Source organism: Fusarium oxysporum, chromosome 1, assembly GCF_000149955.1.
Source record: "Fusarium oxysporum f. sp. lycopersici 4287 chromosome 1, whole genome shotgun sequence".
NCBI lineage: Eukaryota > Fungi > Ascomycota > Sordariomycetes > Hypocreales > Nectriaceae > Fusarium > Fusarium oxysporum.
This window is the reverse complement of record NC_030986.1, coordinates 1302234-1322684: the sequence shown is the minus strand read 5'-3', so window position 1 is coordinate 1322684 and position 20451 is coordinate 1302234. Positions and strand designations below refer to the sequence as shown.

Genomic DNA, 20451 nt, shown 5'->3' with positions numbered 1-20451 from the left:
CCCAGTCAGTCGATCCATGATATCGTCTCGCATATCCCCTTTCGTCATCATCAACAAATGACTCTCCATGAAGCTTATCAGGGAGCTCTTTTCGACATCTCCAATCAGCTCACTCCTGATTAAAAAAAAAAAAAAAGGCCTCTAGCAGGATCCAAATCACCCCCCACGATCGGAACGCCCACACACACACACACACGCACACACACTCCTCAGGTCACCACACCTCTTCCTAAGCCGTCGTACGCGTGGCCGGCCCGTCCAATCGTTTTCTCTGCAACTTCCTTTACGGTTTTACGGTTATTCAGCTCGGGCTGCGCGCACCAGCGAGGCTGTCAGGAGGGAAAACCCACCCGCTTTGAAGAAGGACTTTTGAATCGGGGGCCTCGTCATCTTTCGTTACAAACAACCTTCGTTACAGTTTTTGGCTTTTGTCGAAAGGGACAGGAAACCTTGGAAGGAAGGGAGACAGAAAAGGTTAAGCCTTGTCGATCGATCGTTTGCGACACAAAGCTCTCTTGTCTTGGGATCACTATCCTTATACTACGCCCTATCCGTTCGTTCTTTTTCTCTGGAAATCTTCTGGTATTGTTATATCGGCCCACGATGCGCTCGCCAATCTCGCTCCTCATCTTGCTCTGCGCATTTATGGCTTTAGCATGTGCTGCTGAAGTTCACATCTCGAATAACAGAGCTCCCACATCTCAATTCGCGACACATGGTGAGATACTCCAATCGCGCGTTCTTTAAGCTTAAAAGACTAACATCGTTAAGGTGTTGCTTCCCAATTACCTTCCCGCGACCGAGCCATTCACGCCCAAGACCGCGCGCGACAAATCGCCTTATCGCAAATGATCGGCTCAAGCGCAAAAATATCCATCGTCGAGACCGCGTCTCTCAATGTCAAGGCCTTTGCTCATGGCGGCATGAGCTTCCTCTTCGGTCTGGCATCTTCTTCCAACGACGTACTCGATTACATCAACAACGGCACGAACTCGGTATTTTCACGATCCGTTACCAGCGAAGAAGGCAGTGGAGCTTCAGGGCGGAAGCACGTTGCTTATACCAGCATCGCCCTGGTTCTCGTCATGCTCTTCTTTGCTGTGTGGATGTGAAAAACAAACTGCACGGAGATATAGCATTTACTCTTTTTCGCGCGCATATTATGATACCCCTACCGGATTTGGCGTTTTATCTGGGTCGGCTTTTTTGCATTTATTATTTACTCACTATTTACTTTCTTGCACTTCGGTGTTGCTCCCCTGAGTGGATGCTGGTTCATGGTTTGGAGATACATTCCTTGGTGGAGCTGGGCAGCTGTGCTGCATCCGGAAGAGAGTGTTGGTTGGATGGATGGATGGATGGATGGTTGAATGATTATGGTTTGATAACTAATGATGGCTACGTAATGACGTGTTTGGAATATGATGTACATCACATCAAGGGTTGGGTTGGGCATATGCCGGGGAGACAGACAACTTCTGACATCTAGACAGGATGCCAAAATAAACTGGTCTAAAGGCCTACCAAGATATGCCAAACTTACCTAAGTCTTTTCATCACTTAAGTAGAGGTCCTGGGTTTTCTTGCCTCCCCCTAGGCATGTTCCAAGGAATACAGATAGAGTACATGGGAGGAAATCAAGCACAGTGTTGCAGTCAGTTTCTTGGCGTTTTGATAGAGCTTCAACATTAAGGTCTAATCAAATAACAGATATTGAGCTTCGACTTCCTCCACTGCAAACATGTAGGATTGGCTAATTAATGATTGCGACGCACTCGACTTAGGGCAGTCATGTTCTTCTCCAACAACCTCGTTGACCCGGAACTTGGTGGTGGGGGGACAACGTCTATGCCAAGAAAGATGTCCGCTGTTTCGTGGAGCTGAGAAGACCTGGTCTAAAGCGGGTTAGTCAGTTCCGCTTGTGTTTGAGGACGGAAGTGAAACGGACCGTTCCTGACCCATGTCCATCGATTGTGAAGCCCCCGAAGACAACTACAATTGCGGTGGCAATGCCGACGGCCACGGCGCCGGAGATAATACACATGATGATGATGATGATGATGCCGCCGCGCCCTCGGCGATGGCTGTGATGCCGATGCCTAGGTGGAGGTGGAGGTGGTGGTGGAATAGGTACGAACATGATGAGGAACGCGGAATAGACTTGATGGGGATGTCGTCAGGTTATACAGAGTGTGTTATAGTAAGGTGGTTTCAAATGTGAGTTCCAAGTCTAAGTGAATGAATGAAAACGATGATGGAGTTGTCTAAGTCAACCATTGCTCCTCTCGCTGAGGTGAATAAACAAAAGCCCATGTCATCTGTTTCCACCAAGTTAAGAAAAAAACCAACAACCTTCAGCTCTGGGTAGGTAGCCCTTAACACCATATGATTTCCTCAAGCAGGTGCAGAATTTGGGTGGACGACCTTCCATAACCAGTTGACTATCTTCTAGCATGAGGTAGGTAGACCCGGAACTATTTGCGAGGTATGGAAGAATTCATGCACCTGGAATCATTCTAATCACAGGGCTTTCCAACCGTTGACGAGGAAGGCAATATTTTTATCGACGCTACTTTACAGGTACATCAAGATGGCTACGTGATTCCTTAAGTACCTTATATAATCTGCTTTAACTTGTTATTTCATGATTACGTATCACAATGACGAAGAACGAGCAACGCAGAATGCAAAGTAAAATTAACAAGAAGTAAAAGTTGGCCTATAGGGAAAGTCCGTCATCATAGATAGCTAGAACTTCTCCACGGTTTCTTTGCTTGTTCGGAGCAACTTCTTGCTTCCTACTCCAGGATGTTATCATCCCTCCATATGGCAACAACTATAACTCCCCAACTTGAAATGGTAAACTAGCATCAGAAGAAACCGTAGAACTCAGAGGTTGCGAGAGACACTGTATAGACAACTGTCCCTCTACCCTAACGATTCAGAGCCGGCTGCACTTGTCTATCACCTGCGGAGCGTTATAGACTCCATCATTTGTTGAGTTGCCTGTCAATAACTACTGCCTTTCGCTGTATATCACATACAAAGTATTCCACTCACCACCATCGACCTAGGTGGTATGAAGAAACCCCTGAGAAAATGGCTATGGACGAATGAGAGAAGATGAATCAGCGCTGCTTCGCCATCGCCATCAATTATGACTCGGCCAAGAGTAAACTTACCAGCTACAAAGTAGCACCAAAAGGATAATTCGGTGTCTGAAATAACGCCACTTTATTCTATTCGACATCTACAATAGAGACGCTGGTCCATCTGCACCTGACTCCCACACCCACGACTACGGCTACCAGCACTAGTTCCTGGGATATTTTCTGTCCCTTCTTTTGAAGTGAAGTACCTGCGAGAGAGATCACGAGAGAGACCCTGACACTTCTGTTTCTTAGTGCTCCGAACTTGATGTTCAGAGGCATGGAAATTACAATACTCCTGAACATAACCACAGTTACCTCTAGTTCCAAGCTCTCGAATAAAGAAGGCGGTTTTCGGTCTTCTTGTTTATGCTCAGGTCAATAGACTGTCCAATTGAGGAAGCTTAAGATAACCTTAAAAGACACGTACTTTTCTGTCGTTTGAAGATTCCTGAGGAAATGCAAGACCAGAAATGATCGGCATAAGCCGGATATACCATGCTGGATGTCCTATACGTAGTACAATGAACAAGACAGTGGAGGGCTACTCTTTGTGAGTTTTCCACTTCTACACGCATTCAAACTTGGAGGTAACGGCTGCAACAGGCTTTACCTAATGTAGATCTTTGACAAAGCTCCTCTAACAAGTATGAAGTACTGCGCTCGAATGAAGTAACTCTCTCGTTACTCCTCCTATCTTGCTTCGGTACACCTTGCCTTGAAGGATGAGCATCGTAAAGGACCTGGAAGAGCATGTCCAGAATAGGCCAAGATGAATATGCTGGTATCTCAGGATGGGGGCATCACAAGTTCATGAAAACCACCCTCAACTTTATGATGATATGGATTACCTATGCTCCCTGAGAATAAACCCTGAGGCTTGGCACATGTTTCTTGTGATATCAACCTTTTGGCCGTAGAGTTTTACTGAAAAGAATAGCAACGAGGGGAACTCGAGCCTTTAACTTTGCGAATATACAGGACTTCAGCTGGCATATTCCTACTGCCAATGAGAAAGGAACTGAAGAACTCTACAACTATGGCGGTATTGTCCAGGATCCAATGGCCATAGAAGATGATAAGCCTGGCATCACTTACACAGACAAGTAATGGCCAATCACGTCTCTTGTATTCAATTTAAGAACGCAATTTTCAACAAAGCTTTTCCCTAGAGAGCTTTGTTCTTTTTGTGACCAATGAAACCTTCGAATGCCAATCCCCAGCCATTGTCTGCATCAATCTAAATCGGCGCTGGTAATGGCCGATCCCCGCCTTCCCATGTCAAAAAATCTTCAGTCGAAGCAAGTACTGGCCAACTTTTGACGGACCTGCCAGAAAAACATAATTTCTTGATCCAAGAACGGTATAATTGGATAAACTCACAAGCCTTCAGTGATTTAGCAGCACGCCAACTTGAATCTTCCCCTCATTGCATACGTATACCACCGAGGTTCTTCTGTTTTGAGGTGACTTCTTCGAGTTTTGCCGCCCCAGTTTTCTTCTGTGTATCGATAGTAGATTTCATAGGGCCGTTTTGGAGGGCAAAAACTTCCAACTATCATCATCCGCCGTATCGACGACTACGCCGCCGCGCCGAACAGCACCACGCCTCGAGCCTATCACTGAGAGATACTCTGAAACTACCCTTGGACACTGCTTTCACTGCTTATGCTTTAGTGAAGTCGAAATAATGGCTGAGCCTGGCCAGCCGGAGCTCAACGCGGGAATGTCCCCGACGGGTGCGTACATGTCCCGCTGCTCCCCGGCAGATATCTGTCGCGATATGCGAACCTTGCTCAATGCTGACTGTAGTGACTCTAGGGATTAAGAAAGAGCCCACCAATGAAGCTGACATTCTCGAGGGCCTCGGCCTTGACCTCGATTCCATCATGCAAGCTGCGACTAAACGACCATTCGAAGACGAGTCTAACGGCGACGACCCATCTAAGAGGGTTAAGACTGAAGCCGAACCTCCCTCTGAGAATGCACTGGATCTACCTCAAGGTGCTGAAGAAGAACTCGAAGATGGCCTTGCGCTTCTCGTACAGAATGCGCTCAGCAATGTCAGCGACTTCGTCTTCGGTACCTCGAACGATCCCATGGAGATTGATGGCATTACCGACCATAACCTACCTCCGCCGCCGCCTCCTCCCTCACCTCCTTCAGTCTCGTTCTTCTCAGACCCTCAGAAGTATTTGCGCAAAGCCAGTCGACATGCGCTTGGCAACTTGGTAGGTGGCGCGACTTGAGAGATACCACAGCGCTTACATGGGTGGGATAGGCACTTTCTGTCCTCCTCTTATTCTCGCAATCATTCGACGACTCGATAAAACCTATCCAAGATGCCGATTCACAACACGCCAAGTCATTTCGCGACCTACAAGCTTCTTTTGCGCAGATCAAGCAAATATATTCTTCTGGGCCCATTCTATCAGCCGACGATCCAGACCTCCACGACCACGAATCCCGTACGATCCTCGATCTAGCGAACCTTGCTCAATTCGGTATCTGGCTATTACAAACCACGCCATCCTATTCCGAAGCTCATCAGCACTTCCATGCGATCTTCAGAGGCCAAGTCTCAGACCTCGGTTCCGATGCGCTCGATCTATACCTTTCCCTCAAAACCCAGGTAGCCATCGATGCGCTTGCTGCAAAAACCCAGGAGCAATCCAAGGAGCAAGTTTTGGAAGAGGCACTAATCAATGGCATGGAAGAAAAGCTACGGGGGCTTCATAACGGGTTCGATCTTACGCCTGCCGATTCTGAGTTCATCACTTCCGTCCGATCGAGGAAAACGTCTCTTGAGGGTGAAGCTTCTACCGAATCTGGTGAGTGATTTGTCGGCAACGAAGGAGAGCTTCTTACTCACCAGTACCAGCTGTTTTGAGAGAAAAGTATAAGGTCGACGATTTATTGCGCCAAGTCTCGACATGTGTAAAGACACGCCTTGCATTGATGTCGGACCTGGGATCTAGACTAGGCCACCCTATGCGATCTAGCGAAGAGACTGCAGTTGACCTCTTGGGCGATACGACCGGCGATCCGAACCTCGACTTGGATGATCTCTCATCCTTCTTTGAGAAGACAGCTTCTGGGCTTGTTCAAGATGCTTTGGCTGGATTGACCGAAGATACTACTGCCACCCCTGCCGAGGCAAATCCTCAACCTGAGCAAACACCCACTGTCACCGAAACAATCGAACCGCCACCAGCGGTCGAGCCTACCAAGAGCCCCGAGAAGGAGCCTACCTTGACTCCTCAGACAAACGGCAAGGTGGAATGCACTCAACAAGATTACAAGGAGCTAGAGGCGCTGGTAGCCCAGAGCACAGATCACTATGTCAAGACTACACTACATGGATTGTCGCCGGTACCCTATCAGCCTACAGTTCCAACAAGCACGAGTGAGTTAGGTCTCAGAAGAGGACAAGAATCATTAGCTAATGTGAACGCAGCCCAAACATATCTAAATCAGCTCCAACAACAACAGGCCCAAAACCCGTACTATGCATCATATACGCAGAGTATCCCTGAGCCACAACCACCACCTCAAGAACCGGGTCATCAGCTGCCACCACATCAAACCTGCTCCAGTGCATTATTATACGACAAGGCTCGTCAAGCAGCCCTCTCTAAAAACGCGTCTCATACAAGAAGAGAAGGCATCCACTCAACACGTCGGCCGTGGACTCAGGACGAAGAGAAGGCTCTAATGGCAGGCTTGGACTTGGTCAAAGGGCCCCACTGGAGTCAGATACTCACTCTGTTTGGGGCGCAGGGCACAGTATCAGATATACTGAAAGACCGAACACAAGTTCAGCTCAAGGACAAGGCCCGTAACCTCAAGTTGTTCTTCCTCAAGACCAACTCCGAGATGCCATATTATCTCCAGGCAGTCACTGGAGAGCTCAAGACACGAGCTCCCACACAGGCAGCGCGAAAGGAGGCTGAAGAACGCGCAAGGATGAACTCGGAGGAGGACCAGGCAAAGATTCAGGGAATCATGACACTGGCTGGAGGATTGCAGAACTCTCCACAAGGACAAGGAAGGGCTGCAGGAACGCCAGCATCAGCCGTTGGCTCGGGAGTTATGACGCCTGCTCAGAATGCAGCCCAGGCAGCGTCGTCGCAGCAAAGCCAGGCGCACAATCAAGCAGCTGCCCATTCGTATAACCCAGCCACTTCATCGGGATATCCACCATCGACTTTGCCGCAGTCAAGGCCAAGCGTCATGTCGGCAACACAACAGTCGCCCCATCAAGCAGCGCATCCTCAATCACAAATGTCTATGTCTCCTCAGACCCCGCGATCCCAGCAACAGCAACTACCTCAGCAGCACCACAGTGCTATGCACTCTCCCGCCCACGCCCAGGCTGCTGCTCAAGCTCGTTCCCATACTTCGACACCCGTCGGACAGCTACATCACTCTCCGCCGCCACAACATACACCAACTCCTCAACCTGCGACCCAACACCATCCTCAGCCTCACTTCCCGCCTGCTCCACATACCCAGCTCACATTCCCTTCTCCTCCCCCCGCAAATGCCACGCCTAACATGCACGCACATGGTCAGGTGCCAGTTCCAGATACGCAAACACAGATGGATCAACACATGCACGACAATGCTGCGGAGGCGGCCCTGTTGCAAGGACTTCAGGCAGCGGTGGCAGAGTCTATGTAACACAACGTTGCACAATATGCTTGAAAAGACGACCACATACAGTGGGCTTTTTCTATGCACAACCTTGTTAGGCTCAAAGAACTGTTTGGTGTTTCTGTTTAATTTTTCTCCTGCTTATAAATGTTGATTTCGACGGTGGACCAGTTGCTCTATAGCGAGCCATGGCAACTTGGTACGCGCGTCAGGGGGTGCTAGGCGCAGTTGGCTATAGTCTTTTCCGCGCAAAAGAAAAGTTTATTCTTCTATAGATCCCAAAGCCTCGATGGCTGAATTAAAGGAAAGAGGGGGGAGAGAGAGGAAGACGAGAGGAATAGAGACAGCGTAGTGAAGTGGAGGTCTGGCTTGGAATGATACCACGAATTAGGAGGTGAAATGATAGATGATGACTGGAAACAGCGGGAGATAGACAATTGAATCATCCCTAACCTGCAACAAACATTTTACTCTGGTACTGTGATGTGTCGTGCTACTGACGATGAGTCAAGATTGAAGATTGCCATGGTGGGTAAGATTACTCATGCCACAAGGTCGAAAACGCCTGAATCGCCTATTCGCGGTCTTGCAGCCGGGAGCTTACAAGAGCATCCCGGTGGTTCGTTTCACGATGCAGCTCGCCGTGTGTCTTGCATGAGTAGTGATACAGATCCACGTTGGTGGCAGCTCATGACTTCGGCTCTCTATCTTGTGGTACGTGCCATCGACGTTTAGTTCAAGCGCAGAGCCGCATGAGCATGACAAATGAGGCTATAAATTTCCACCTTGTTCCTGATTGTTGGGCTTTGATTTTGAAGTGTTGAGACAAGATACTTTATTTATCCCTTTTTCGACATGTATCACATGCCATATCGACAAAGGCGCGGCTATGAAGCGACCTGTGCGGCGTCAGAGACTATATGTCGCAACTATCCAGTCAGCGTGGAGGTGAATGGGCGTATGTATCCGTCTATTTATTGCCAGTTCCATGCGTGCTGGCAAGTTCAGATTGGGCGAGCATGCCCTCTGCAGAAGTTACCCAGAGCCTCAGTTTGTGGCCGGCGTGAGTTGTTACTAATTCTTGACCGAGATCAAATTGCTAATAAGTGGGCAGATATTCATTGTCAGGCAATAGACAACGGAACAAGATGTGCTTTGGAGGTCAAGCAAGGGGATACGTCGGTATACAGATACTGTCCACAGCTTCGTAAGACAGCCCTTTCACTCTTTGACTTCAAAGCTAATGATTACAGATCTTTGTGAGTATCAAGATTGTCAGAATCTGAGATCACGACATCATGATCAATACCTTCCGCTCTGCGACGACCACCGCTGCCAGTACGACAGCTGTCGGGATCCTAGAGACGGTGGCGCTGGTGTGTTCTGTCGATCTCATACTTGCAACGAGCCTTACTGCGGTGCCTTCGCACCAGGCACAGATCCAGACGATCCTCAACGTTTCTGCGAACGTCATCGCCAATGTCTAAGACCGCACTGCCCACGTCTCTGCCATACTCGCGAGAACGGACACCCCACACCTTTCTGCGGTGCGCATTATTGCGAGGCACATGACTGCGATGATGGTCGTGAAAGGGGTGCTTTCTGCCATGCGCATACGTGTGTCGAGCCAGGCTGTGTAAGAGGGAGGCAGACCCCTGGAGAGTATTGCAGGGAGCATACGTGCAGGACTTGGAACTGCCGCATGAGGAAGATTGGGAGGGAGTTTTGTCCGCAGCACGAGTGTGCCTATGATGGCTGTGGCGCTGAAGTGGTGGAGGCTAGGTTTTGTGATCGTCACCAGAGGCGTATGGGGGCTAGATATGGAGGAAGAAGATATCCGGCTCCAGAGATGAGATATCCTATCTACGACGACCGTGAGTTCACTTGATCTGTTCTGTTACAACTGCTGATTCAGATTCTAAGGGACATATCCCTATGATATGTGTCCAGGCATCCACGACAGAAGAGGATGTGGCCGAAGACCTGAACACGACAGTCCATTCTGCCAACACCACATCTGTCACGTCCCCAACTGTCCATCCCCTAGGACCCGATCGTCCCAGTTCTGCATTGATCACGAGTGTCCTGTAGAAGGGTGTCCTCGCCCAAGGAATACACGACCCCGCGGGATTAGACATGGCGACTCGCAATTCTGCGATCAACATATATGCAGCCATCCTGGTTGTCCCATACAAGCTAATGAAGACTCAGATAGATGCATGCTTCAAGAGGATGGTATGCCTATGTATAGGAATAGGAACAGGAACAGGAATAGGATGGCGGATGGCGATGGGGATAGAATGGGAAGAGCCCCTCGAGGTTTCAGGAATCGAAATTACCATGATGAGAATGAAGATGAGGATGGGCTCCCGCTTCGTCCAAGACAGTTTGGATGGGCTGAGCCGAGGAGCAATCAATTCGCAGCATGGGGTAGAGCAGTGTGATAGTACCAAGGGTGACTCATTTCAGCCAGACACTCAGCCACAGTTGACGAGGACTGATTTGTTGGGGGCGGTCTTTGGTGGGATACATAGAGTAGAACGTAAATCGAGGCTATTCACAAAGACATTTGCGATTGTGGATGCAGGGTCTTGACCATGGCTGGGCCGAGCCGAAGATTAAAGTGCTTGCATTTCGACTTCTGCAAGGGCAGGCGGAAGTGCAAGGGGCCCCGTGGTGACGATGCCTATTTTTGAAGATGATGGTGTTGAAGAGGGGAGACTGGAGACCTGATGTACCTGTCATGCGGACAAGTACAGTAGATATCATTTTCCATACTGTACTATGCATACTAATAGTGCAGCTCTATACAGTGTTGTCATGGTATATGCACAGTCCCCTCTCGGTCTCTTGACTATCAGCCCAACCACGCGATGTCCCGCTCACGCTCATCAGGGACGAACACCTGCACAAGCACGTCACCCAGCTAAAGATGCACGACACATGGTGATTTTGATCTTCTATAGGTGCCCTTTCATTAGTAGTATTCATTAGCCGCAGCCGTCAGGGCTTTAATTTCGTTGATCTCTTTGACGTGCTTTGACAACTGGCCTATCAGTTCAACTCATCACCTCAAAGAACTTGTAAGCTCCGATCAATGCATAAACATAGCATTATCTATTATAAGTCTTATTCCGTTAGGCTATTGTATCTAGTTCATTCTTCTGTGCGTATTGCTGACTTCCTCTGCCTGTCTGCCTGCTCTGTAAAATGACCACCATCATCAATGAGACAAAATCAACAGATGGCCACGCGCCACTCCAAGGACTCGAAAATAATCATGTTGGCTCTTCTTTTTCAACCTAATCTAATTTTGAAGTCCCATACTATGTAAATGCTCTGCCACAGTCTGAGTCCTACGCTCGAACTCAGACACTCACTTACACTTTACCACATCATACGCTTCTATAAGCCACGATGTTGAGAATTTCGCGTCCGCGTGCTTCTCAAAGTGGAACATTCAAGTCAGAATTTCTTTAATGCGAGTTCTCAATGATTGTTTAAGTCTAAGTGATTGCTTATAAAAACCTTTGCTCTTCACGGGCATAATTCCCTTGTTCAAACACTTCTGACCTTCTTTGATCACCTGCATTGACCCGACTGTCTCTTTCAACTGTCATTCTTTATATCCGTGGGAGCTATTTCGAGACAAGAATAGGTCATTCATATCATCTCAAGACCTTTTCATAAGTCTCAAGTCATCGAGACACTTTCTTTATATCTTCCATCCTACCCAACTATCTTAAACCCGGATCTTCTGTCTTCCAAACTTGACGCAACTCTGGACTATCTCGACTATCGAACACAAAAAGAAACTTAGCGAAACGAAACATCGATCGACATGTCTCGCCGCTGTTATGTCGAGACCAGTCCTGATGGACGTCCTCAACTCGTAACCATCAAGCGCTCCAGATCCTACCACCACTCCCACCGCCATCCATGCGACTACTACAAAGTCAGCCGCGAAGAATGGAGGACTCTGGTACGACAGAACGAACTTCTTGATGAGGCCAACCAAGCATACGCTTCCCAGAACGAAACCCTTCGATCTCGGCTTCACAGCTCCGAGGCAGAGACTCATCGACTATGCCACGTCGTCATCCCCTCTCTAAACGACCAAATCGCCAAACTATCCCACGAGAATGAATGTCTTCGTCGTGCAGCCGAAAAGCCCTGTGATCCCCCAGTTCACACTTATCAATTCGAGCTAGAGAAGCTGCGCGCCAAGATATGCAGACTTGAAAAGGAGAACAAGACTCTACGAGATGACAATGGAGATCTTCGCTTTAGAGTGCGCGAGTTATCTAAGCAGATTGACCAGAGTATCAGTCGTAGAGTTGCAGACTTGGCTAAGCAGATTGAATACTGGACGAACCAATCTGGATTCTGGAAGAAGAAGTACGACGAACTACGGGAGCGACATCTTGGTCTGATCACAATTGTCGAGTCCAAGACTGAGAAGACGGAGTATTATGATGATGTTCTGAAGCGACGGCGCGTTTTCTAATTCCTTATTTGGCCTTTCTTTGTACCCTCAAATGGTTTTGTTATGAGCATCATGATATTATTTAAGTAGAACAATGGTCAAGGTCTAGACGGGCCCTTGCTCCCCCCTTTGTCAACACCGCCATCATCTATCACTATTCCCTTGCGCTACTCTTTTCTTCCATAGAGACTTTGTTCCTTCGTTGCTAAGGTATGAAGAAACTTCCCCATCTCATTTGATGGTATACTGACACTCTGCAGTTGGAAATACCCCTGTCTGGATAAAGGTTAGGTTTCAGGTCATATGAACTCAAGGTAACCTATGTCTTCTGCAATGGTTACATTCTACTAGAGTAGGAGGCATGGAAATACGTTAGACGGAGTTTGTTCATACACAGATACCCTATGTGCTCGAGCAGAGAGAATGATAGTCTCCCACTAAGAACATCTTGCACCCCTCACGAATTGACAAACATAACTATTCTACGTGACCGCGTGGCTAGGCTAGACTGCATGAATGCTATCTCGTGACGTATGGATCCCATCATAAAACAAAAAGGAGGGAAAGGTCATGAGAACTCGACTCAACTCAGGGTAGCATCCAGATATAAAATGTCTTAGAACCTTCACTTTTGCAACGACACTAAGCATCAGGTAAGCAAACTAGCAACACCAAAATATCGCCAGAGATTTACAGTTCCTTCTTAGCTCAATAGAAGCAAAAAGAACAGGCTGGATTCTAATTATTTGAGCATTATGCACTGCCATGGCGTAATGTGACATGATGGCAGTGCATTTGAGCCGCAATAATCGCATGCTTTGTAAGACGGATGTTCTCGACGGCTCGATATGCACACTGGTGCCTTGCTGTCTCCTGGCGAACCATACTAAAATCTGCATTTTGTTTGACATGAGCCGAGTACTTTACGCGGTGCAACGCGATATCCCGTGGTATCGCATATCTTCTCCCGAAACTCGTGGGGCATATCAAAGATAACGACGACGTGAAATGGAGGGGCAGACGAGGCAACCAAGGAGAGAGGGGTAATGACTGAATGACCAATAGAGGCGGCCTCAAAGTTAGAAAACAGGCGGGAAACGATGAAAGAAAAAGTCCTATTCTAGGCAGAAGGGGACTTTGGCACCATAAGGATTGGTCGCCTGGTTTAAGTGGAAAACGGCGACCAGGATAACCTTTGGGGGCCGACAAGGCATTGGATGTTGATGTATAGAACTGGTGGAGGAGCGGTTTGAGAATACGCATGCATATGGCAGTGCCTTGATCCGCGAAAGAGCAGTCTGATGAGGGTGTGGTAACAAGGGAAAATGGCTGCACACCGAACTAGTATCGAGGTTTGAGGGACCGTTCCGAACCGTGAATGAAAGGGTGTGGAGTAGACGGGAGGGAGCCGTAGTGGTGGTATCGTGACGGATGTGGAGGAAGTCGAGCATGACATGAAGGCGCCAAGAGGTGTGAGTCTGAAAGCGGGTGACCAGTGCGAAGAGGTTGCGAAGCCTGGCTCGAGGTTGCCTGGGTGAAGTAAAGTTGGTCTAGTAGCTGGGGTACAGTATTTTCACATGACCTTTCCTAACAGCATTATCCAGTTGACTCACATGGAGGGCCTCAGAATAAATTGGTCGCGCTTATCAAAACAGGGGCTGTGTATAGTTAGGAATGACAAGCAATTTGATCAACAAATTGCATTGTAAAAACGGCACACCTTGATCTCGAAGTGTGCGTGACTTGAAAAAGCGATATCACAATTTGATACGCCTTTGGTTGAGAGTGGCCAGCAAGCGGGTAGATCCGTAGTTTAATTGGCGATGCCACGGTAAAAGGTTTGACGTTTACTTTCCGAGTTCGGAAATCTTATCGAAGCCTGTCAACCGTGTTAAACCCGCACCGCAAGCCATTTAGCGACCGTTACCGTTATAGGCAAACGAAACCTGGAGGGTGGAGGTGGGCGGGAGCAGCCTCCCGCTGGGTCGGTAAGGCAGGGTACGTACTGGGCTTGGGGCTGAAGACCTGGGGTCGGTACACAAAATTCCATATCTGAAATTGGTCAACAAACAATCAAATTCAGGGGGTGGGAGTTCAAACGCACGCAATAAAGCATAAGGAGCTAGGGCTGGAAACGTGGTAACGGGGGGTAGCTTGGCGACGGAATGCGGGAATGCAAGGAGAGCCCACGATAATGACGGAGCTCGCTCAACTCAATCCACAAAAAAGCTCATAATCAAGCATTGAATGCCAGCAAGAGTCAAACTAGCTCGAGGCCACCTCACGAGCCGAAAACAAAGGGGGGCGCTTATGAGTCTAATGGCCCAGCCCCAGTCAATATCAAACACTCCATTCCCGCCGAGTCAGAAATTTCTATTCTGCCCCAATTTTGTTCTGACAAGCGGGTAGGGAAAGAAGCTCGAGCGTTTAGGTTATTAAACCCCCAGAAGCGGGAGGCCCTCCCGGCGGATGTCCCCCGGCTCCGGGCCCAGGCGACCGGCGATGGGCGGCGGGCGGCTTCTCAAGGACTAGGGCATGGGTCTTGACTTGAAATGGTTTTGCTCTCCACACACAAGCTCTTCCATTCCGACCTGATGAGCGATGTCTCCCCACGATTATGTTGGAATACCAACTAGAATCGCAGCACGATATCGTACCTACATAGGTAGTGTAAATCGTTTCCCTCCATTCATGATGCGCATGATATCGCACATCCTGCAGAATACATCATGGGTTACCAACCGAAGCCATGCTGCCACTCATCTGCTCCCGGATGCAAGAAAGCGAGCTGAAAGGGTTGGGCGACCAAAGACAAACGAACAAGGGGGGGTTCACACGCATCACATCAACGGCTGCCCTGGTCCAGAGTAACGCACCACGGGAGTTGAAGTTGGATGGATGTTTGCACATACACGAAATAATTGTAAAGCTTTCTTTCCATGTGCCGAATAACTTGCATTGACGACAAGGGTGACGGCGCAGAAACGCAACCACCGATACGATGAAACTTCCATGTTAGCACGTCAAGCGAATCCTTCCCTCCGCCAGCCCGATGAGTCACTCTCCTATAGCTTCCGTCCAAAACGGACTCTTTTGGGTGCTTTGTGGGCAGCGGAGGCGCTCCAGGGGCGGCGTAAGAAGTGACTTGGTCGCTCGCTCAGATGGCGGTGTCCGCACCGGTGACAGTACTTAGCCACGAAGCGGCATGAAGCGGAGTCGTCGGCCAGCAGATAATCAACAACACGACCTTTGTCGAAAATAAGTTGGTGTTGGCGAACCAGTATTGTAAACGTTGCGACGATGTGAATCATAATTTCCTCCGTATCTTTTTTTGGAGGGTGGTTAGTGGTAGGAATGTAAAATGTTCGTGGATATCATGACAATCAACGGAAGTGAAACTGGCTGTTTCCGACCCCCCTGTCTGTCATCCAGGATGTGTGGCTGCTGACTGGGGGTAGCTTTTAGAGACGGTGACGATGTCGGCAACGCTTTTCTAAGCCCTCTCTTCTGCCTAGGCCTTTTCTCGTTGCTTTTCCGCTGCAGGTGTTTTCTTTTGCTTTGCCTAGGTTACGGCGTAGCACAGGCCAGGGATAATAATACCAATATCACATATCATGCCCCTTTTTCGGCGATATGAGGGATTCAGGAATCAATGTCCAAGCAAAGAGCCGGGGGTGGTATAAGAGCACAAAGAGACCAGAATTTAGAAGCCGAACCGGCAGAGAAACAGAAAAAGACCCCGGCTTTGACAGGGGTTTAACGTTTGGAGGTGTGGGCGAAGTGGGCATTGGGCTCTAGTCGGCTCCCCTTGGGCACTGAGCGTTGGTTGCGGTCCCTGGTGTTGGCGTCACAACGCTTTCATTCATCGACTTTGCGCATACCGCACTGGCGGGTTTAATGTGTTGAGAAAGTATCCATGGCTTGTCTGAAGCGCAAATGCGAGTCTGAGTGTGTGCGCCAGGCCCAGTTTCCATTTACCATGTCTCTGATGTTCCAATCACGAGGTTGGAAAAAGAGTTCCCCTTCACTCCCTCTTTGGTGGTTCTCACACCCTCAACTCCCTTTCTTCTCTCAGTCTGAACAGGGGTTGATGCTATTTTGTAATGCAGTGATGAGGATGGGAGAGGAAGAAAATGCCTGTTCCCTATTCCTCGGGTGCATGTGCGGTGCGGGTGTGTGGTGTGTATAGTACCACATACCTAGGTAGTAGGATCAGAGGAGGAGTCAGCATTCTGTCTGTCTGTCCCTTTCCCGTCTCTCCGTCTCTCTCCGCGTTTACGTGCACCGTAATGTACCGACTGTGCATAGACGTGCATTTGAGTATAGGTGAGACCATAGCAGACCGCAGATAATCGTCTCCCCATCTGCGTTTTGTCGTCATCTGTCCATGTTGAGCATAGATCAAAGACGAGTGAGTGTATGAAAGTGTGTAAGACGATAGATGAAAAGCAAGGAATTTTCCATAAACTCTGAGGCAGGCACAGACGACAACAACCATGTCTCAGAAGGAGCACCTCATTCACTTCAATTTCCTTTCTTTCCATATTGATACTCTATCCCCTGCCTCTGTGTCTGCCTACCTGCCTTGCTTTGTCTTAGGCCTGGCCCTTCCTTTATTGCGCCCCCTTCTATAGCCCACCCCCCATTCCAGACAACTAAGACACCTGTAGCCTATAGGCCTTTCTTTTTTTTCTCTCCCACAGCCGAGTTTGACAAAACCCATATCAACCCGAATATTCTACTTTTTCCCTCTTCTGCCTGCACCTGAACTTACTTCTCTTTTCACCACACACAGGTTTATTCCGACCTTTTCTCTCGCATATTCTATTCTACTCTGTACTGTGCTACAGAAAGGATATCTATCTATTGTCTTTGTTTTACTTGTTGGTAAAGCAATAGTTAACAACTAACTTGAGTTTACACCTCAACTCATCTCTCTTAACTCGACGTCACTTTTTTGCCTCTGTGGCCCCTCGCGCTCCCGCTCCCGTTCCCGCTATAACCCTTCCAGTAGAGAGCTTCCAGCCAAAAACGCCCGCGCTCTTCTACCCGCCTGCCAGACCAAATTACACCGCTGGTCGTTGGGCAGAGCTGCACCGCAGCGTACAGAGTTAACACCACAAAATAACCACGAACACACATTATCGAGACGACTTTGGCGTCACTTCTCGCCTCTTCTCTATTTCTTCTTTCTTGTTGTTGGCGATCGTAAACAGTCCAAACCGACGCCATGCCTCTCCACCAGCGGACTTCTGCTAGCCCATCTAAGAGGAGCAGCTCCTCTGTTAGGAGCACTGTCTCCGCCAGAAGCACTAACTCTTCTTCCTCCTCCAAATCAAGGGCCTTGACTGGTATGTTCAATGGTCGCCTTTCAAGTTCTCTACCTCAGCCGACTAACTTCACTTTTCCTTTTGTAGTGCAAGACCATGACTACGAATATGAATTCGATATCGAATCCGAGCTGCGCGACGATCTTCAAAAGGCAAACACAGAACTCAACAAGGCCAATGCCGAGAACGACAAATTGAGCGCCCAGAACGACAAGCTCAAGGCCACCATCGAGCAGCTTACCCGCAAGTTGAACGAGTCCAAGACATCACTCGAAGAGACCACCCGGAAGCTTAACGAGTCTACAATCTCGTGCCGTGAGCTCAAGGCTCAGATCGAGGGTGTACGCTCTGAGGCTGATGTCCTACGAGAGGACAACCGCCGTCTTAACACCGACTTCGAGGAACTCAAGGGCGATAAGCGCCGCCTGAACAATGAGTGTGAGGAACTCAAAGAGGAGAAGGAGGCCCTGAAGGAGGAGAATGAGCGCGTCAAGTTCGAGCACCATGATCTTGAGCAGCGCTTCATCGGTCTCCAGGCCAAGCATGAGAACCTGACCATGCGCCACAATGCTGTAAGCAGCCAAGCTCCCTCGTCTGCCATGACGAGCCCCATGTCCAGCCCAATGCCCAGTCCTCTTCCTGCCCCTCTACAGGAGGGCCGTAAGAACCCTTCCCGTCTTTCCAGCAAGGGCTTCTAGCAAGGCCTCTAGCAAGGTTTCTACCAAGTCTTCCAGCAAGCGAGAGCCTCGCGAGGGACCGCCACCGTGAGCAGGAGGATCGTCACCAGTCTGAACGGGAGGAGAGCTCTCGTGAGGAACACACTCGTGAGAGACGTCACCGGGAGGATCGCGAGCGCCGCGACCGCGACCGTGAGGATCGAGGACGCCCCCAGCGCAGCGAAAAGCCAAAGGACAAGGAAAGATTTGAGGCCAAGGAACGCTTGTCGAAGCGGTTTGATGAGCGCCCTACCGTGGCACCTCGTCAGGCCAGCTTCATCGAGCCATGGGGTCCCGGAGGTTGGTCTCCTCGTTATGATGCCCCCCCAAGCGACTTTGACGCTTACGGCCATATGGCAACAGGACGCAAGGCCGCCAGTGTTGTGTCTAGCGGGGCTTATTCCAATGTCCCTCGCACGACCAGCATTGTCAATGGTCACTTCAGCAGCGACAGCAGCGCATACGATGATGAGCGGTATGAGGATGGTTCTTACCATGCCTACCCCATCCCCAACTAATCATTCTTTTGGCTTGTTTGATCTCCCGTTCGCAAGGTAACCTGGTCTCTGACTGGATGCCACCAAAGAGAATGGGCCACAGGTCAAAACAGGATGCCCATGGGGATCGTCATGATTCACATGAGCACACTCCCTCCTCGAGACGCCCTCGAGGAGTGAGATCCTAGTAGGTAGGGCTTAACACCAAGCTCCACCTCTTGTCTCTTCCAATTGTTACCGATGATCGGATTCTGGCCAGTCACCTTCCTATTATGACTCAATTCCAACAGCGAGTTGTTCCAGGCCTAGTCTACTAATGTGTCGCCTCTCCCCCGCATGGAATATGGTTACCGACGCCGGCCAAGATATTTAAGCTCCCCACAGGATTATCCAATCCCACTCGCAGCATCCCAACTTAGACTTACATTTATTTTTCCGTTGGTTTTTGCAGCTATACACAGACCCCAATCGAGTTGATTGGGATCTCTGCTTTTCATACATACGTTTTACAGCATCGCCATGAAGCTTTACCCTTCCATTCCCGATGACCTCGCCGCCTGGGTGCAGCAGCAACCTGTATTCTTCACAGGCTCTGCTCCTACTCATGGCTCTCATATCAATGTCTCTCCCAAAGGCCTTTCAGACTCGCACTTCGCTATCCTAGGACCCAACCAGTGTGCCTATATCGACCGCACTGGTTCCGGATGTGAGACTATTGCCCATTCATACGATAATGGCCGCCTGTGTTTGATGTTTATGAGTTTCGGTCCCGCCCCTCGGATTGCCCGCTTCTTCTGCCGGTCCAGGATTGTCGAATGGGATGACCCAGCTTTCCCAGATCTGGTCCGTCGTATCTCCAAGGGAAGGCGTTCTACATTTCATGGCGCCAGAGCCATCATTCTGGCTGATGTGTTTGAAGCCCAGACAAGCTGTGGCTTCGGTGTTCCCCGGGTGAAGAGGGGTATATATGCACCTGATGAGACCTCTGAGAAGAATTTGTCCCTTGAACAAGTCCTTCGCGAGGGTGTGGATGGTAAAGTGAATGAGCTGGCTGTGTTTGAGGAGAGGCCTACCATGGATATGTGGGTGGCAAAGCGAGTTGAAAACAATACGTTGTTGGAGTATCATAAGGAAACCAACGTGCTGAGCATGGATGGTTTGCCTGGACTCAGAGCTGCTCGTCGGAGCGTGGGGGAGACGTTATGGTTTACGGATGCAAAGGCGCATGCAAGGAAGGTTTTTGCTCAAAGCGAAGCGATTGCAGTTGGATTTGTTCTAGCATTGTTGTTGTACGTTGTCATGGTTTCAGTTGGGGCGATTTCAGCGTCATGGCCAAGGATTCAGGCTTGAATGGATATAGGAACGGCGCAATTTTCGGTTTTGGGATACCAAAAAGTACAGTGTTGTTTGGCTTTCAAAAATGGTGTTCCCTCGAAGGGATTGGATTTCTTTACTTTTTTCTTTTTCTTCTTGTTCTTATTTTCTTTTCTAGATACACATTTTCGTTTTTTGTTGTTGCCATACCAGATAGATTTGTAACGCGTTTACTACAGGATGCAGGTCCAACAGCCTGTGTAGGAACGATACCACCCATGTTAGGATAGTTTATTAGTATTA

The 20451-nt window shown here is 49.1% G+C and overlaps 10 protein-coding genes across 11 annotated transcripts; 7 read left to right on the top strand and 3 right to left on the bottom strand.

Moving 5' to 3' along the window:
• Positions 1 to 603: 603 nt before the first annotated feature.
• On the top strand, positions 604 to 1112 carry FOXG_11257 (uncharacterized protein; the record flags this gene model as incomplete). Its single annotated transcript, XM_018390813.1, has 2 exons — positions 604 to 718; positions 772 to 1112. The coding sequence occupies 2 exons, from the start codon at positions 604 to 606 to the stop codon at positions 1110 to 1112; spliced, it is 456 nt and encodes a 151-aa protein (XP_018249350.1).
• Positions 1113 to 1664: 552 nt separating this feature from the next.
• Positions 1665 to 2193, bottom strand: FOXG_20493 (uncharacterized protein). Its single transcript, XM_018400774.1, has 2 exons — positions 1949 to 2193; positions 1665 to 1895 (listed from the first exon to the last, which is right to left on the bottom strand). Exons 1-2 carry the CDS (start codon positions 2138 to 2140, stop codon positions 1758 to 1760), a joined length of 330 nt encoding a protein of 109 aa, XP_018249349.1. The 5' UTR covers positions 2141 to 2193; the 3' UTR covers positions 1665 to 1757.
• Positions 2194 to 4507: 2314 nt separating this feature from the next.
• On the top strand, positions 4508 to 8269 carry FOXG_11256 (uncharacterized protein). The gene is made up of 5 exons (XM_018390812.1): positions 4508 to 4888; positions 4971 to 5380; positions 5431 to 5980; positions 6031 to 6555; positions 6607 to 8269. The coding sequence occupies exons 1-5, from the start codon at positions 4840 to 4842 to the stop codon at positions 7830 to 7832; spliced, it is 2760 nt and encodes a 919-aa protein (XP_018249348.1). The 5' UTR covers positions 4508 to 4839; the 3' UTR covers positions 7833 to 8269.
• A 483-nt stretch (positions 8270 to 8752) lies between these two features.
• FOXG_11255 (uncharacterized protein) lies at positions 8753 to 10359 on the top strand. The gene is made up of 4 exons (XM_018390811.1): positions 8753 to 8868; positions 8920 to 9012; positions 9059 to 9679; positions 9729 to 10359. Exons 1-4 carry the CDS (start codon positions 8766 to 8768, stop codon positions 10247 to 10249), a joined length of 1338 nt encoding a protein of 445 aa, XP_018249347.1. The 5' UTR covers positions 8753 to 8765; the 3' UTR covers positions 10250 to 10359.
• A 43-nt stretch (positions 10360 to 10402) lies between these two features.
• Positions 10403 to 10501, top strand: FOXG_20492 (uncharacterized protein; the record flags this gene model as incomplete). The annotated part of the gene is made up of 1 exon (XM_018400773.1): positions 10403 to 10501. One exon carries the CDS (start codon positions 10403 to 10405, stop codon positions 10499 to 10501), a length of 99 nt encoding a protein of 32 aa, XP_018249346.1.
• Positions 10502 to 11115: 614 nt separating this feature from the next.
• Positions 11116 to 12793, top strand: FOXG_11254 (uncharacterized protein). The gene is made up of 2 exons (XM_018390810.1): positions 11116 to 12501; positions 12552 to 12793. Exon 1 carries the CDS (start codon positions 11647 to 11649, stop codon positions 12310 to 12312), a length of 666 nt encoding a protein of 221 aa, XP_018249345.1. The 5' UTR covers positions 11116 to 11646; the 3' UTR covers positions 12313 to 12501; positions 12552 to 12793.
• FOXG_20491 (uncharacterized protein) lies at positions 12219 to 15693 on the bottom strand. 2 transcript variants are annotated; one of them, XM_018400772.1, is made up of 4 exons: positions 14396 to 15693; positions 14298 to 14343; positions 12986 to 14170; positions 12219 to 12933 (listed from the first exon to the last, which is right to left on the bottom strand). In XM_018400772.1, the coding sequence occupies exon 3, from the start codon at positions 13552 to 13554 to the stop codon at positions 13045 to 13047; it is 510 nt and encodes a 169-aa protein (XP_018249344.1). In that variant the 5' UTR covers positions 13555 to 14170; positions 14298 to 14343; positions 14396 to 15693; the 3' UTR covers positions 12219 to 12933; positions 12986 to 13044. The 2 variants fall into 2 exon arrangements, with proteins under 2 accessions (XP_018249344.1, XP_018249343.1); XM_018400771.1 differs by having other exon boundaries at positions 12219 to 14170.
• Positions 15694 to 16970: 1277 nt separating this feature from the next.
• FOXG_20490 (uncharacterized protein) lies at positions 16971 to 18991 on the bottom strand. Its single transcript, XM_018400770.1, has one exon. The coding sequence runs from the start codon at positions 18832 to 18834 to the stop codon at positions 18340 to 18342; it is 495 nt and encodes a 164-aa protein (XP_018249341.1). The 5' UTR covers positions 18835 to 18991; the 3' UTR covers positions 16971 to 18339.
• FOXG_11253 (uncharacterized protein) lies at positions 17522 to 18319 on the top strand (the record flags this gene model as incomplete). The annotated part of the gene is made up of 2 exons (XM_018390809.1): positions 17522 to 17642; positions 17709 to 18319. The coding sequence occupies 2 exons, from the start codon at positions 17522 to 17524 to the stop codon at positions 18317 to 18319; spliced, it is 732 nt and encodes a 243-aa protein (XP_018249342.1).
• A 362-nt stretch (positions 18992 to 19353) lies between the features above and the next one.
• FOXG_11252 (uncharacterized protein) lies at positions 19354 to 20184 on the top strand (the record flags this gene model as incomplete). Its single annotated transcript, XM_018390808.1, has 1 exon — positions 19354 to 20184. The coding sequence occupies one exon, from the start codon at positions 19354 to 19356 to the stop codon at positions 20182 to 20184; it is 831 nt and encodes a 276-aa protein (XP_018249340.1).
• Between the last annotated feature and the right edge of the window lie 267 nt (positions 20185 to 20451).

Bases quoted from the DNA above. Each gene is read 5' to 3' on its own strand.
- FOXG_20493 (XM_018400774.1), bottom strand. From the start codon at position 2,140: ATGTTCGTACCTATTCCACCACCACCTCCACCTCCACCTAGGCATCGG. The intron at 1,896-1,948 runs GTCCGTTTCACT...AACCCGCTTTAG, and splicing joins ATGGACATGGGTCAGGAACG to ACCAGGTCTTCTCAGCTCCA.
- FOXG_11256 (XM_018390812.1), top strand. From the start codon at position 4,840: ATGGCTGAGCCTGGCCAGCCGGAGCTCAACGCGGGAATGTCCCCGACG. The intron at 4,889-4,970 runs GTGCGTACATGT...TAGTGACTCTAG, and splicing joins CGCGGGAATGTCCCCGACGG to GGATTAAGAAAGAGCCCACC. The intron at 5,981-6,030 runs GTGAGTGATTTG...CACCAGTACCAG, and splicing joins TGAAGCTTCTACCGAATCTG to CTGTTTTGAGAGAAAAGTAT.
- FOXG_11255 (XM_018390811.1), top strand. From the start codon at position 8,766: ATGTATCCGTCTATTTATTGCCAGTTCCATGCGTGCTGGCAAGTTCAG. The intron at 8,869-8,919 runs GTGAGTTGTTAC...ATAAGTGGGCAG, and splicing joins AGCCTCAGTTTGTGGCCGGC to ATATTCATTGTCAGGCAATA. The intron at 9,013-9,058 runs GTAAGACAGCCC...TAATGATTACAG, and splicing joins CAGATACTGTCCACAGCTTC to ATCTTTGTGAGTATCAAGAT.
- FOXG_11254 (XM_018390810.1), top strand. From the start codon at position 11,647: ATGTCTCGCCGCTGTTATGTCGAGACCAGTCCTGATGGACGTCCTCAA.
- FOXG_20491 (XM_018400771.1), bottom strand. From the start codon at position 13,554: ATGCGTATTCTCAAACCGCTCCTCCACCAGTTCTATACATCAACATCC.
- FOXG_20490 (XM_018400770.1), bottom strand. From the start codon at position 18,834: ATGGTAAGAACCATCCTCATACCGCTCATCATCGTATGCGCTGCTGTC.